Raw genomic sequence first — 17294 nt, forward strand, 5'->3', positions numbered from 1 at the left:
TTATCGAGGATACATAGACATCTCATTGTTTTCCCAGATTGCAGAGACCTATGCTTTCCTTCCAAGAGAAGCTGTGACCAGGTTCCTGATGAGTTGCACTGAGTGCCAGAAGAGGATGCATTTTAACTCCAATGGACTGGAGCCCAAAGGTAAATGCAAATGAGTTCTGCTAGCATAGGTGACTCTAGGCCAGGGGTTCTCAAACATCATTGCACCGCGAACCCCTTCTGACAACAAAAGTTACTACATGTCCACAGGGGGAGGACCGAAGCCTGAGCCCTGACGCCCATGTGGGATGGGCAAAGCCAAAGCCCTCAGGCTTCATCTTGGGCCCCAGGTGGTGGGACTTGGGCTTTGACCACAGGCCCCAGGAAGTCTAACGTCAGCCCTGATGATTGCATTAAAAAGGGACTCACTTTGGGATCCCAATCCACAGTTTGAAAACTGCTACTCTAGGCATTTCACATTGGTGTGGTTAGCAATGGTCTTTCTTTTCCAAAAGAATTTCATTAGCTATATTATTGATAATACATTAATATATTAAAACTTAACAGTAAATTATTTTTGCACAATTCTTTCACTTTTTATGCTGTTTGGTTTTGTTTTTTGCCTTTTCTCAAATTGGACAAGGACAATAGACTAGTCAGTTTCACTTTCTGATTCTCCTGTACTAGCACCAGGCCTTAATGTTTGGTCAAAAACACTGCAGATATTTCTGTTGGTTTTAGATTTTGCAAAGGCCTTCTCCTCCCTGCCTCAAAACTTATATTTCTGAGCAAGTTTGATCTAAAATTTCCTCTTTAAACTATTAGTTACAAAATAAAAGATAATGAATAAGTTTGAATAACTGAAGTTTCTGATAATGAAGTCATTTGCAGTACTTAATAGACATGCAGGTTGTGACCCTATTTTGGATAACAGAGTGTTTGGATAATCAAGATTATGCTACGTCAGAGTATACACCAAATTATCACCACAACTCCGGTATTTAGTTTCATTATCCTTCCTTTGTAAACCTATCAGTTCTTGGAGTTTAAAGACAGAAACAATGCATACCACTGGGCAAAATTCTCTGCTGGTGTAAAAGGAAAAAATGCCACTGAAGTCAGTGTTTATAATATTTGTTATAGTGAGTTGTAAACTTTTATTTTGTGTTACCAAGTACAAAACATAAAACTGTCTCAGGGAGGTTTTCTTGAACAAAAATAATTAAACACACAACCCATAATACAGAGAATTAAAACATTTTAAAAATGTTAAGACAAATGTGATGCATTTGGCAACTCTCATCAAGCAGAGATGCAAAATAAAATGAATAGAGTGCCCTACACAAGGAAATTTCTCCTATTAAATACCAACTCCCACCAGTTAACTCCTGTGAGCAGACTTATGGACAACCTAGAGGTTCCAATTAAATGGATTATGTGTGCCATTTATTCATAGCTAGTTATTGAAAGGCATTGCGGTGAGTATATTTTTTAGAAATTGTCCCAAATAAGCATGTGACATTCATTAGCATATGCTTCATTAGTACAGCATATTCCCATGTTGCTGATTAAAGAATCAGGCCTGGATGCACAAAGGTTCTTAGGTGCCTAGAAAAAAAGTCACAGGAACACACTGTGATTCACAAAGCCTGAGTTAGGCACCTAGGCTCCTTATACAATAAATGGGGAGAGAGGTGCTTTCGACTGTCATTCATAAAAGCCAGTATGCTAGTCAGGAAGCTGCCTAAGCTAGACAAGGGGAGATGCCAACTTAGCGGTGTACACTAAACACCACTCCTCTCTCAGAGATAGGCACCTAAGTCTTGACTTCAGGAAGACACTTATCTCTGCTAGCAATTGTCAACTGGAAACCCTCTTTGGAGTTAGATGCTTTTGCTAGAGGTCAGGGTTTGGGGGAGGAAAGAGCTCCCTCATCACTTTTAGCCCAGTGGCTAGGGTATTCACCTAGGATGTGGAAGACCCCCAGTTCAAATTCCCTCTCCTCCCAAGGGGGAACAGGGATTTGAACAGGGATCTGCCAGCTCTCAGGAGAGTGCTCTGACCATTAGGCTATAGGATAGTCTGATAAGGGGTCCCCTAGACCCAATTCATAGCACTTGAATAACATCTAGCACCAACAGAGCTGTCTGTCCCACAATTGAGATATGCCATGACCTTGTTCTTCCAAGCCCTTAATGGAATAGGACTTGGCTATTTCAGATACTGCCTTATTGTCCCTGATCTCCTGAAACAGCTGTGTTTCCCACAGACAGTGCAGCTGTACAGGCTCAGATTCTGGCCAGACAGCACTGGGTGCTACACACCCTCAGTAACTGAACCCAGCTATGGAACTCGTGGTCAGAAGAGACTAGACTGAGCCAAAGCCTGACTGACTTGATCAAAGTGTAACAGAGACCTTTTCAATAAAGCCTTCCCTCAAAATCAATGCTCTTCAAAAATAAACCAAGCAGACAAAAAAATCTTTCACACTGCTCCTCAGTCAAGAGGGGCAGAAAGAGACAAGTGCCTTTCTGTTCTGAGCTTTTCTCCTCTTTAATTTTGTGCAGTGCACAGAGCCTACCTAGAAACCTATAAAAGATAGATGGATTAGATTAACTCTTATCAAGAACATTGACTAATTCCACTGATATTTATGTGTGAATTTATTTGGAGTAGATCACATTGGCATTTGGTGAAAGATCACACACCCACATATAAAATGCAACTCAGAGTAGAGTGAAAAAATCTGAACCCTCCCTTCCAGTCCTCATCTCCATCATTTATCAAACAAATCTCACCTCGCTGCATTCCCGATCAGAAAAATCCCTAAGTAAATGGGTCTTGTGCTGAACTCTGCAGGGCACCAATGTGATGCATGAAAACAAATTGTCTCGCTTATAGGAAACTTAGAACAACACTGGACCTCATCATAATCTCAGTGATGCTGGTGTAAATAAGTAACTCTGCTGGAGCTACATAGATGTGGAATTAGGATCAGTCCAGTTCCAGTCTAAAGAATTCTGCTTGTGTTTATATATAGTTTCCAAACATGGTGGGGAGTTAGTGTATTTTTCTCTTTATAAAAATATGAAGACAGTATTTTACAATAATGGCATAAACCAGTGCAGCAGCCCCCTAGTAGGATTCAGTATGCAGGACTATAAAATGTGGAGTCCCTGCAGGGCTTTTTAAAATAAGGTTTCCCTTATCTTTTATTACTAGATACTTTGGCTTGGGGAAAAAAAAAAATCTTTGTTTTTATAGGGCCAGATTCTTATCTGAGTCACAGTGAAGTAAATGCACAGTAAATGCGTTGAAGTTAATGGAATGATTCCAGATTCACACCAGTGTAACCAAAGGCAGAATCTGACTGTTCTTCTGCTCCTGCTGCTTATTCACCATTTGATGACATCATCCCCCATTTGTGAAACTGCATTAATTACTTCAGCACCCAATTGTGATGTGAAAGATGGAAGCCTGGCAGGAAGTAGGGAACAAGCTATGAGAAGTAGTGTTTGCCACCAGGCTCTGCAGGGGTAGAGAGCCTCATGAGAAGCCACTTCTTGTTGTCAAAGCAGGGATCCTTGAGGGTCAGCTGATGTCACCTTGCTTGCCTTAAGCCCCAAATAGCAAGAATCTTTGGAAGGAGGCTACTGTTAATCTCTTCTCCCACTCTGATCACATAGGTTCTTGGATAAAAGCCATTGCAGACACACCCTCCACCTTCCCCGACTCACGCTACTGAGATATTCTGAGGATATCACTTTGTGCTCCTCAAACTGCTACCCCACCTGGTCAGACAGCAGAGGTCTTCCAGGTCCAGCTGCTTTCAGGCTGCTTCCTCTTGCCAGCAGCAGTGGTCTTTGGAGGGCAGAGTGTCATTATCGGCTCACTTCCTCTGTATACATTGGTTAGGGGAGAGAGATCCCTAGAATACCAATAAATCTTCTGCACATACAGTCCTTGGGGGAACCCCAGAAACCAGCCCTCTGAGAATGAAGAGCAGATTAATCCTAGACTGCTGCTGACATGCTATAAGCACTCTATGCTCACTCCTTATTAATGAAGGGCTATATTCATTTATCTGAATTTCTAAAGTAACTGAGTTTCAGAGGGATAGCCGTGTTAGTCTGTATCAGCAAAAACAACAAGGAGTTCTTGTGGCACCTTAGAGACTAACAAATTTATTTGGGCATAAGCTTTCATGGCACTAAAACCCACTTTATCAGATGCATGGAGTGAAAAATACAATAAGCAGGTATAAATATACAGCACATGAAAAGATGTGAGTTGCCTTGCCAAGTGGGGGGTGGTCAGTGCCAATTCAATCAGGGTGGATGTGACCCATTCCCAACAGCTGAGGTTCAGCTACTTTTGATTCCAGTGAAACAAAGGCAGAAAGTGTCATAATGACAGAAACACCCCAATATTTGTATGGTGACTTTTTACAGAAAGTTAAAGCTATTTTTTGTTTTAATATAGAGAGATGGTAGAAGACAACCAAAGCAAAGCAACATACTGAAAAAAAAAATCACCATATAGTAGTAGTGCTATGGAAGGTATAATCATAGACACTAGACGATGAAAAGACCCTTAAGGCCACTTAGTCCATCCCCCTTACAATGCAGGAGTGCTTTGTCCAGCCTAGTTTTAAAGGTCCCAGGGTGATAGCGCTTGCACCACATCTCTTGGGGACTAATAGACCTTTCTGTCTCCTTCTGATCGCCTCCATTTTCTGTTAGTAAGAATTTCATCCCATTGCTCTTACTCATACCATCATAGCTGGGATTCTGCCAGATCATAGGGAGTCCCCACCTCTGGGCACTACACAGCCCAGTGCCTTATGCATCACCACAGAGATGGGATAGGAGTAGGAGTGGAAGACAAGCCCAGGTATGTTCAGATCCACTAACCATTGATCCCTGCAGAGCAAAAATGCAAGACTTTTTTTTTAGTAGCAAAGGCTACTTCAGCAGTGGATATGAAGCATCCTAGAGGGAGAGATTTTTCTCTTTTCATCTCACACAGACCCACCCTTCCTCATGCTTGAGGCAGTGGGAAAAGAGGATATGGCCCAAATAGGACAACACTCTGTCACAGGGTGCTCTACTCACTGTTGGGTGGTGCCCCCTTCCAGCAATTCTGGGATTAGCTCCACCCAGTTCAGTGCCCCCTTTCTGGTCTTCCACTCTCCTCTCGCTCACGGAGTTGCGGTACAGCTGCTTCATGACTCTGCCCTCTGGCTGAGTTACACCATAATTTCCCCTTCCCAGGGAGTCTTTCAAAGTCCTTCTGCACCAGCAGCATGAGGCTGCCCTGTGTCATGCCCACAGTGACTCCGGCAGTCTTCCTATTCACTGCCCCTAGCAATACCACTCTGCAGTGGATGGTAGGAAAACCCAGGCCTGCCATCTGCTCTGGGTTCCAGTCCAGAGCCCTACAGCAAGCAGCTGGTCAGGGACTTCACCAGTCTTACTGCTCTTACCCCTGGATGACTGCCTACCATGCTCCTTGAAGCTTCTTAGAGGTTTTTAAGGTCAGGCTTGACAAAGCCCTGGCTGGGATGATTTAACTGGGACTTGGTCCTGCTTTGAGCAGGGGGTTGGACTAGATGACCTTCTGGGGTCCCTTCCAACCCTGATATTCTATGATTCTATGATTCTTTTTCATCAGCCTTCCTAGTCAGACCCCTCTCCCTTAGGCCTACTAAGTAAACCCTTCCTAGCTTTGCTTCCCTTCCTTCTCCTTTGCCTCAGGGAGAGAGACTGAAAGCTGCTTCTCACACTGTTTCCAGCCTCATGGCTTTATAGATACCCCCATTCCCTCACAGATGAGCTTCCTTCTAATTAGCGGCCTCCACTCAGTCTACATCTCCTGCGTTTGCAGCTTAATTGGCTGATTAGGCCTACCTGACGTCCTTCAATGGTGTGGGGACTGTGCCCTATCACACCAGCTCTATAGCTGCTGCAAACCCATAATGCATGCTTCTCTCACTCTGTGTATGAGTCCGCTTTTTTTAAACCTGGATTCACAACACGGAACTGCTCTTGGGAAGACAAAACCCACTAGCTATAGGGTACCCCAAGATACTGTAGCCACACACACAGATGAAAGTGCAGTGTTTCCTTCTTCCCTGAAGAAGTCACTACTCTTTTCCACCCGTCATCTTAGATTCTTTCTTTTCTTCTACAATCAGGTCTTGCCATGATATTGAGAGGCTACAAGCTCAGACTTGCTGGGTGCTCTTTCTAAATGTCCTTTGCCAGGTCCAGCTCATGCTCTGGAGCAAATGGCAGCTTCCAAGTTCTGTCACCAAGTGCTAGGAAATAGTATTTTGCAGGAACTCCAGTCAGGTGCCTGATCACATTACCGCACAGTCCCCACTGTGATCATAGTTTTCATTGTTTCATTAATTTTGCTTGAGACTGCCTGATCTGAGCACAGCTTCTATGCTGCTGATTTATTTATTTGAATCTTACGATGCTCTGAATTAGTTTTAGTCCCATTTGGCAAAGACATGATATGTGTCCCTGGGAGCTTTCTCTCCTTTCCTGCAACCAGTTTGTAGGAGTGCCTTCTGCACTGGGTTATTAGCAGTTTTTATTTCACTAGTTAACATTATCCCACATAGGATAGTGGGTTATTTTGTGTGCTTGTGACATGCAGGCAAGGAAGTGTTAATTAATCTATTGACCAAAGCCAGGGAAAGAGAAGGGCAACATTCAGCCATCCAAAAGAAAGAAAATGAAGATACAGTATTTTATTAACAATGGACTTTGGGACAATGGCTATTCCACTATGGCCCACTGGCTGCTCTTAGGTCAGTTGGCTGCTGCCCTGAATGCATTCTTGAAGTTTTGTCTATTTCTCTCATTTGGGGCTAGTTCCCCAGAGGGGAAGGAGCGGGGCAGGAAGCGGTGGAGTGGGAGCATGGGCGGGGCCTGGGATGGAGCAGGGGTCAAGCATCCCCTGGGAACTCAGGAAGTCGATGCCTATGGCCTAGCGGACAAGGGAGAGATGACATAAGGTCTAGAAAAGAATTAAGAGTTTGCTTTACAGTGGACTCTACTTGACTGGCAGGAAATACTGTTTGCTTGAGTGGTCTGAAACTGTCTTCCTGATGATCACTAAGTCTTCATGTGGATGTATAGAAAGCTGTCAATAGGGACAGTTTAAGAAAATAAATAAATAAAAGATTATTTTAATTATCTCATTGAAACACAATCTCCCTCACAAGAAGGAGAGACTTCCAAAACTGCCTTAACATTCACCCCAAAATGAAGGAGTATCATGACAATGGGTGCAACTTTGCAGCACTACAACTGGCTGGAAAAAGCTGGTTGTTTGTGAAACTCTCTGTGTTCCATTTGGACAGAGGTGGTTTTGAGCCTTCTGGTAGGATTAGATGTTTCATTCTGTGTTTAATGTTTAGTCACCCAAACTAAAAATGTTACATTGCGTGTAACCATTTCCACAGAGGATGGTTCATTGCAATGAAAGGGAATTCCCATCAGGGTGGGGCCTTTATGCAGCGTGTAGCACTGTGGGCCTAAATACGGAATGGGGGCTTTGGAGGGTGACTGCAATTCAGATATTAAATAATGCTGACGGTAGTACAGTGTCAGGTCCGTGCTGCAAAGCTCCCATATCTAAAAGCAGCTTTCCTTTTGTTTATTACTTCAGAAAATGAGCCACCCTCCTCTTTGGTCTCTGGAATCATTGACTACAACATGCCTCTCACCTCCACCTATCTGAAGCAAATGAAGCTGCGCGTCATGAATTCACAGGAGCAGGTGAGTTGCTCTCTTCCTGACTAACAGAGTTTGTCTTACTCCAAGAGGTGCTGAGAGGCACCAGGTGCAGAGCAGATTTCTGTCCAGACTGAAAGGTTAGGGTGATTGGCTGATGCTTGGCAGCTCAAAGTAGTGATGGCCAGATTTTCACAGGAACAGTTTTGCACATGTCTAGCTTGTGTGCACATGCAGGTTGCAGAGAGTGTTGCTGTGTGTAGGTTGCGTGTATATAACATTTTGTTTTTGAAAGTCTGTCTCTAAAAATCCATGCAAGTTTTTGCCAAAAGGGCACAGAGGAGAGGAACAGAAATGTATTCAGTGCAGTTATTGTTCATTACTATCTGCATGTTCTTCAGACATATGGTGATTTTAAGGGAAATTAATATAAAAATATCCATGACGAAGAGGAATGTATTTCTTTGCCACCTTCCAAACTGCTTAAGGGCTTTAGCAGATTGGGACTGATCCCTAGGCTTTGCTTCTGTTGCTCAGGTGTTCTTTTTTCATGAGTTGTTCGGCATCTTGCTGGAGAGTCAGCTCCAGTCACTTCCTTCTTGTCTCCAGCTGGGAAGAGGCTCAGCTGTTTGGTGACAATATTATGCCTCTGGATTTTGATTTGGGAATGGAGGGGGTAGACTGCCACATGATTATACCTAGACCATGGAATTTTCCAACGTTCAGCAGCTGCAGAATTTGCCAGGGGATCCTCAATGCACCATGGAAACAGACTATAAAAAGAATACACTTTACCGACTCCCCACAAAGTTGCATTGCTGGCACTTCAGAAATCAAGTGTCAGATTTTCTTCCCAGCAAATAGAGGTTGGAGTCTGATCCCCTTATGCTTTTCTCTCTACCTTCCCATTACCACCAGGAGCTGAGGAGGTGTGTGTGTGGGGGCGGGGGGTGTTGTAGCAAGCAGGAGGCATTGGTAAATTGTTAACCTGAATGGTGAAGTTGAAGTACATGGATGGTTGTTATCTGATGACAGCCTAAAGAGAGAACTCAGTGCAGGGATGTAAAGTGCCAGATCGCAGTTATTTGCATGGACTGAGGAAATAGATGTTGAATCTTTTCACTGGGTCAGTGGAAAAAACACCTTACTCTGTGGCTAAATTACATGTTGGAGGGTGCATTTCGGCATAGCTTTTCCTTGCATATGCTGGACTCCCGAGTTAACAGCCTCTGTTCAGTGGGTAATATTAGAGTTTTAGAACTGTGGAAAAACTGGGGGGGTTCTAATGATTTTGCCATCAGTTGTGGAGTCTGATGCTGTAGAATTATGGACAGCTCTATATGTTCACCAGCCTAAAACCTCTTTTCCTCAGAAACTGGTTCTGAATATCATGAGAAAATTGGATTCTAAACTGGATCAGTTCAAGGGGCTAGATGGCTCATAGGATCAGTAGCAAAACAAAGAATCTAGATCACTGGTTTTATATCCATCCTTGGATGGGGTGACCAAAAGTTGTTAACACTTGCTGACTGTTCAGTGGCTTATGTGAAATGAGTTTGGTGGGTCTCAGTCCACAAAAACTCGCACCATAATCGGCATTTTTTACTGCAAGGCTATGGACCAAATGAGTCATGGAGACTGAGCTCCTATCTCAACACAGGAAGAGGTCCTTTCACATCAGGGGTGAGGCATATTAGCAGGGTTGTGTGGGAGGTTTGCCTAATCACTGCTTGTGCTTTACCTGTTCTGTGAAAGAGATGACTTCATCCGGTCTCTAAAACTCAATTCACTAAAAATATGAGATGAATCTTAACCAAAATCCTGGATCCAAGTCATAAATATGGATCTGAATTTCCAGATTGAATTTACCTCTACAATGAGCCAAATCCAAATACCCTGGAAGTCAGTAGAATTTGGGGTAGGACCTGAGTTTTGAACTCTGGAGTTCAGGAGTGTTTGTGTCTGGAATTTTTTCTCAATAAATTACAGCAATAGCAAGTGTGTGTCCTCAAAGTTCTGTTCTTGAACCTGTCAGTAAAAAGATGTATAGGAAATGTACTGCTATCAAGAAATGCTTTTGCATCTGGCTAACTGAGCCTAGAAAACAGTCCAATGTGGGGAGTAGAAAGCTGCAAACAAGATGGCTGCTGCTGGGGCAGACCAGTACCCAGAGCTATTTGATTTTACTAACTGAATTTATTTCCCTTTCTGAAACTAACCCTCTCCCTGGCTCGCCAGCTCAGGAGTAGAAGGCGATTGGAGATAAATGCCAAAGAACAAAAAAATAAACTAATTAGCTGATAACAGCAGAAGTTTCTCAGGTGCCATTGTCCTGGTCCTCGTACTTGCAAACAGAGGTACCTTGAAATCACAGCACCATAAGGAAACTATTAGAATAATTATGTTCATAGACATACAAAGCAAATACATCAGAGACCTCACTGGAGGGGAGATTAGGAGTTATCACCATGAGGACACAGGCAGGTGGAGAGGCGCCTGATAAGTTACTAGTTCATGAGAGAAAAGATGCAAGATTCTCTTAGCACCGCCCAGGAAGCAGGGAACAGCAATACAGGCTCAAGGACTCCTTTCTTTATAACAAGAAGGACATTGTAATGTTTGCTGTGCACTTCGGAAACAATTGTTATCTGAGGATCTCATAGCGCTATACAAAGATCACATTAATTAAACCTTACAACACCACCGTAACATAGGTAAGCATCTCTATTTTACAGATGGGTGAAATGATGCGTAGAGATGTTAAGGGTCTGAATTTCAAAATTACTGAGCACCTGCATCTCCAGTTGAAGTTCACAAAGGACTTCGCTATTGCCAATTTAATCTTCTGTGGAAGACACTCCAATAGTACTTTGAAGGGCTGCCATATGAACTCCTAAGACAGACAGGTAGATAATTGATGTCAATGGAAGCTGGAGGTACTCAGCACCTCTGAAAATGGCTCTAAATGACTTGCCCAAGGTCACACATCAAGTCAGTGACAGAACTGGGAACAGATTCCAGGAATCCTGGCTCTCCCATCATGGTTAAAACCTCTTCAAAAAATTCCTTTGTTAGTAGAAGGATACATCCAAATGATTATACTGAATATCTGTCAGTAAAGAGTCCTCAAGCCTGTTTCCAGTCATGGATAATGTACTAGGTTCTTTTTAAAGCAGGACATACTAGCCAAATCCTGCCCTCACTTGCACCCATGCAGTCCCCCTGAAGTCAGGCCAGGCAGGGCCCACTGTAAATAGGATCTACAATATTTGGAAATATAACCTACACCTCTGAAAGCTTGAGGCGATTGTGGCCATAGCTGGGGGCAAGGTGGGGCAAAGGGGAGCCTGCGCTACCTGGGGGTGGGAGTAGAGGAGGTGTAGGGCAGAGGGTAGTGTGTCAAGGCAGGCATGGGGAGAGGTTGGGTGGTAGGGAGGAGCGCACCATTGCAGGTAGGGAGGATGGGGCTTGAGGGAGCGTGCTGTAGTGGAAAGAAGACATGAATGTTACTCTACTTTAGCTGTGATGCATCTGGACGTGATGGATCAAGAGCACATATTAAAGGAAACAAACAGGAAATCAGGTACCAATACAGTAATGTTCTCCTCTGCCTGGCCTTATCCCAGTGGTTCAGAGCAGGAGAAAGGTGTTAACCAGTATTAGGTTAGACCTTATGGAACTGATGCTACACCTCAGTTTCCCACAAAGCGTCATATTGTTTATAGTAGAACTTTCATCTTTTCCGGATATGGAATCAGCCAGACAAAGATTAAAGAGGATCATTTTGCTCAGGATGGAAAGAGTGGAAAAAGTGACAGAGGGGCAATCTGTTAAAATGAACTAATCTCCCTGGATCCCTCCTGCCTGGGGCTGAACCAAATGTTTGTGTATTATCCATTCTAATCTTACATTTGTAATTTATCTATGCCATTTCTGCTGTGTGAAGGTAGTGGGTCCTGCGACTACCAATTTCTGCCCAAGGATGTGGTGGCTAATTTGAGAGGCTGCTGTGACTTAAATCTTCATGCTTAATTTTAAAAGGAAATCCTAATGTTTCACATCCACCTAGCTGGCTCACCCCTTCCCCCAAATGGATGTTCTTTATTTCACTGGTGCTAAAGGCATTTATTTAAATTACTTGGAGATTTTGATCAGGCTATACAGCCTCAGGGATAAATTCTGAGCAATGCTGAGCAACTGCAATTCCTGATGTGGCTTTTGGGTTTTAAGTTTATGCAAATAAAGTTTCATAGAGCACATAGTTATTCTAGGCTCTGCTTCATGCTCCTTTGTATAAAGCTTTTCTGTAGTTCTGTATATTTACACAACACTTCGCAAACTCATGGGCTTGATCCTGCTGGGTGTAGGGTTGCCAGGTGTCCGATTTTCAGTCAGAACGCCCAATCAAAAAGGGACCCTGGTGGCTCCGTCAGCACCGCCAACTGAGCCATTAAAAGTCCAGTCAGCGATGCAGCAGGGCTAAGGCAGGCTTTCTGCCTGCCGTGGCTCTGTGCGGCTCCTGGAAGCAGCAGCATGTCCCCGCTCCTGCTCCTAGGCATAGGGGCAGCCAGGGGGCTCCACTCGCTGCCTCTGTCCCAAGCGCCAGCTCCATAGCTCCCATTGGCTGGGAACCAATTGGCTGCGTAAGAGCAGGAGCGGGGACATGATGCTGCTTCCGGGAGCTGCTTGAGATAAACACCACCCTAAGCCTGCACCCCTGACCCCAACCCCATGCCCCAGCACTGATCCCCCTTCCACCCTCCGAACCCTCGGTCCCAGCCCAGAGCCCCCTCTTGCACCCCAAACTCCTTATCCCCAGCCCCACCCTAGAGCCTGCACCCCCAGCTGGAGCCCTCAAACCCCTCCGTACCCAAACCCCCTGCACCAGCCCAGAGCCCCCTCCCACACTCTGAACCCCTGAGCCCAGAGCCCCCTCCTGCACCCCAAACCCCTCATCCGCAGCGCCTGCACCCGCAGCCAGAGCCCACACCCACTCCCGCATCCCAACCCACTGCCTCAGCCCGGAGCCCCCTCCTGCATCCTGAACCCCTCATTTCTGGCCCCACCCAGACCCTGCACCTCCTCCTGCACCCCAAGGCCCTGCCCCAGCCCAGTGAAAATGAGCAAGTGAGTGAGGATGGGGAAAGTGAGTGACAGAGGGAGGGGGGATGGAGTGAGTGGGGGGCGGGGCCTCAGAGAATGGGTAGGGCCTCGCAGGAGGGGTGGGGCAACAAGCAGAGCAAGGGTGTTCACTTTTGTGCGCTTAGAAAATTGGCAGCCCTAGCTGGGTGTCCTCAACACCCACCACATTTAATGGGAATTGAAGGTTATTCAGTGCCTTGCAAGTCTAGGCTCTGTATAAATAAAACCTGTTCCCTGCTCCAAAGAGCCTGCCGTCTAAGGCTTTGACCTGTTTCCACTAAAGTCAATGACAAAGCTCGCAGTGATGTTGTGGGTGCCAGATCAGACCATTATGTTCTTTATAAGCCCTAGGAGTGTCATGTATTTCATGGGATTTGAGCCTTGTGACTATGATGTGAAGTGTTTCCCTCTTTAGATAAATTATGTAACTATGTGAAAATCAATACAAAATATTTATAAAGGGAGGAAAGTGTATTTGCCAAACTGACCCTTGGATGCTGTAGCACTATTAATTCTTCCATATTAAACATCTGTTTAAGCAGTGGGCATTTCTATGTCTACTTGGAGTTCCGTTCCAAGAAATGGCCCCACATCACATGACAAAAATTCATAAGTATGGGCCCAGTACCACCACCCTCACTGATTTCTTCAATAGGAGTTTAGCGTGAGTAAGTTCTGCAGGGCTGGGCCTTCAGCTAGCCACAATAGGTCTGCAAATGTTACTCTGCACCCTGGATTTGACTGTAATCTTCCACCTCCAGTGGCAACTCTGCAACATGAAAAACCATGCTTTCTGCAAATTATGAAGATCCCAGAATCCTTGAAGAAGACCGACCTATGTGGCCTGAGGATTAGGATATTTAAAGGACCCAATCCTGAAATACTTATTCAGAAAAAAACTCCCATTAATGTCAACAGGAGTTATGCCCCACTTAGAACTATAGGATTCAGGCCCTAAATGATTTCTTAGCTCAAGGAAAAGTATCACATTGTTTACCTAATTCACTCTGGCCTCTCTTAGATCTTCTAGTCTTGAAAAAAGAAATCTGAATTGGTCACACTCTTGTCCCTCAGTATGCAATTTCATGGATTTTCAGTTTGTTGTTTCTTTTTCCCTCTGCTTCACCAAATGCCCATTGAATTAGAAAGCAGATACACTGGCTACCGTCTCGAGCTGCTTCCACTCTGCATATAATCACCTCTACCTTCACCAACCAGTACGTCACCTGGGTTGCAGCTGCTCTTCACAATGCCGATATTTTCTCATCATCAGTTTATCAAGCATATCATCCTGTGAACTCTTCCTCTTGTCACCAGTGTTTCTTGGTTAGGTGAGTACACTGCTCCCTAAGGCTTTCCAAGATGTAACAACTGAGGGAAGAAATTATTCAGTGTTGATAGTTTGCCCTTCAGTCTGCTGCTTAAACTCCAGTGAGATTCCTGGGAGCAGAAGAGCAGCCAGAGATGAGTGCTGCTGTTCAAATTTCCACAGGAAAAGGACTTTCCATCAGATTTAGCTGCATGACCTAATCCTGAGGGGATATTTGGGAAAGAGCCAGTGTGTCCTGGGTGCCCTCAACCTTGAATCTTGAGGACATTTTCTGACTTTTTCTGGGTGACTGAGTGCCTAGAACAGTCACTAATGCATTGGACCCTGACAGGGTTACGGTGTTGGTGAAGGAAAAGTGAAGTGGACACAGGAGTTGCACATACAATAATTCAAGGTTGTTTGAGTGTTTTACTACAAGGCATGTTTTCCAAACTTTTAATCATTCTTATGCTCTTTTTTCTCCAAACCCTCTCCAGTTTATACAAGTCAAGAAGGATGCTGATGAACTGGAGAGGGTTTATAGAAGAATCACAAGAATACTTAAAGGATTGAAAAACATACCCTATAGTGAATGACTCAAGGAGCTCACTCTGCTTAGTTTAATAAAGAGAAGGTTAAGGAGTGATAAGCACAGTCTATAAGTACCTACATGAGGAACAGAAATATGATAACAGAGGGCTCTGTAGTTTAGCAGAAAAAGATAACAAGATCCAATGGCTGGAAGTTGAAGCTAGAAAAATTCAGACTAGAAGGAAGCTGCATAATTTTAATGGTGAGGGTAATTAACCATTGGAACAATTTACCAAGGATTGTGGTGGATTCTTCATCATTGGACATGTTTAAATCAAGACTGGGTGTTTTTCTAAAAGATCTGCTCTAATTTAAAGTAGAAATTAATTCAGGAAGGTCCTATGGCTTGGGTTACACAGGAGGTGAGACTAAAATGATCAGAATGGTCTCTTCTGGCATTATAATCTATGAAGGAATCTTAATGCCAATTATTATGGGCAAACAGCTACCAAAGGAATAAGAATTAAGGCCATGTCTACACTACCACTTTTGTCAATATAACTTACATTGCTCCAGGATTTGAAAAAAAACAAACCCTAAGCCACATAAGTTACACTAACAGAAGTCCTGGCGTGGACAATGTTATGTCGGTGAGAGCATCTCCCGCCGACATAGCTACTGCCGCTCGTGAAGGTGGTTTTATAATGCTGATGGGAGAGCTCTCTCCCATCAGCATAGAGTGTCTACACAAGCAATCTTACAGCTGGGTAGCTGCATTGATACAGCTGTGCCTGTTTAAGCTCTCTAGTGTAGACATGGCCTAAGAGGGTTAATTCACAATGGACCAGATTTCCGAACGTGCTCAGCATGCAGCATCTCCCATTGTTCTGAGTGCGAGCTGTTTGGTACTTGTGAAAATCTGGACAATTTCTTTAGCCATCTAAATGGGAGCTGAGCTCTTTTGAAAATCTGCCCAAAGATCTCCAAGTCTGTGAGTAAAGGGACACGTTACCTAAAGTAAAATTTTCCAGGGTAGTTTTAGGGCCTGTCCATAGAGACTGACTGACCGTGTGGGAAGCTATGTTACAGTGCAGCGGCCCCTCATCTGTGCTGTGCTCAGGATTGCCTGGATGGAGGAGCCTGGACCACATTATTGAATCATGTTGAAGCCCTCTCTGGCTGACATTCAGGTCATCTTCATTAGAGTCCTTTGGCTGGTCTCTGTTAATTTCTATGTTTTCCTTTGGATTCTGTTGCTTTGTACTGGTTTGTCAAGGACCAGTGGCCTCCACAACCAACAGAGCCATTGCTTTGTTCCAAAATCCAGCTGGCCAACTGGAACCAGTTGAAAGTTTTCAACTGGAATTTCTACTTGAGTTGATATTTACAGGAGAATCCAAAGACTAAGGAAAAAGAGGCTGATTTGCATCCTGGAACATTGAATGCAGAATACAGATGTGTGGGTGATCTCCTCAAGGAAGCAGTCTCATGGCAACTTTAGCTTGGAAAGACTGGGGACTGAAGGACAGGAGAGCTGATGGGCAAATCCTTACAATTTCCACCAATGTCAGGTGCCTGGCTTGCCAGCTAGAGCTCAAGAAACCCATGTTTTCTCTTCCCCACTATCCCTAGAGCTGTGTAGAAAATAACTGTAAAGGTGATTTTGCTGTGTGTGATGAATAATAATAAAAAGGCCTCGTTCCCGCCCCCCCCCCATTTTTTCCCTATTTGTATTCTACATTAGAAACATCAGGTAATGATGTTGCTCTTTTTTCTGGAGGACTTGGACAATCTTTGGAAGACATGAAATGTGAAACACAGCTAGAGGTTGCTGCTCTCCCAGTCCCCAGTTGAGGCAGAGAAGATGTGGAGTTTTAGGATTAGAAAGCTGTAGCTCTGGTTTCGGTCTCCATCTATGATGTTCCAGATACCCCAAGGACTGCAAAAGTCCTTCAAGAATCAGGACCTGTTTCTAAGAAGAAGTGGAAGCAAACACATTTTGAGGTTCTTTTTGTACATCACAAACACCATTTTAAATAATTATTTATTGCTTTCTGGTTCATCTTTAAAGCAATGTCACCTTATTGCCATGCAATCAACTAGCATTTGGTGGCACTAATAGAAATAAATTAAATAACTGACTTGTGTTCCTCTTGGCTTCTGCCATAAATGATTAATTGTGCCCAGCAGCACCATGGGAAACTCACTTTTCTTGGGGTAACTGATCTACTGAAATCATTAAATGAATGGATGTCAAGATGGCCTTTTAACTTCATTATCCAGGAAAATTGTGTGCCGTGTCTATGATTTACGGGTGCTGCTAGACACACCAATATTAAAATAGCAGTGTGTTCAAAAGGAAGCACAGACTGGAAGAACGTTAGAATGTTTTATCTGTGCTGAGGAACAAAGAAGACAGTAAAATCAGGAATGTCTACTTGAGCCTTCATAAATGACAAGAAGGGACTCCTGCAGAGAGTTCAGACCTTAGAAAGCAACATTACAAAATAGCTCCCCATGAGTAATGAGGTTACCCTGAAAACCACAGACCAAATTCTATTCTCACTCCTAAGAAAA

At 44.0% G+C, this 17294-nt stretch overlaps 1 protein-coding gene across 1 annotated transcript in view; it reads left to right on the forward strand.

Annotated features, from left to right (window-relative positions):
• NOL4L (nucleolar protein 4 like) overlaps positions 1–17294 on the forward strand; it is a 100753-nt gene that overhangs the window by 27077 nt on the left and 56382 nt on the right. Inside the window, exons 3-4 of the mRNA XM_038369923.2 lie at positions 38–149; positions 7671–7780. Of these exons, the coding sequence (XP_038225851.1) occupies positions 38–149; positions 7671–7780 (222 nt within the window). The remainder of the gene's footprint in view (positions 1–37; positions 150–7670; positions 7781–17294) is intronic.

Source organism: Dermochelys coriacea, chromosome 13 (genome assembly GCF_009764565.3).
Source record: "Dermochelys coriacea isolate rDerCor1 chromosome 13, rDerCor1.pri.v4, whole genome shotgun sequence".
In the NCBI taxonomy this organism is placed as follows: domain Eukaryota; kingdom Metazoa; phylum Chordata; order Testudines; family Dermochelyidae; genus Dermochelys; species Dermochelys coriacea.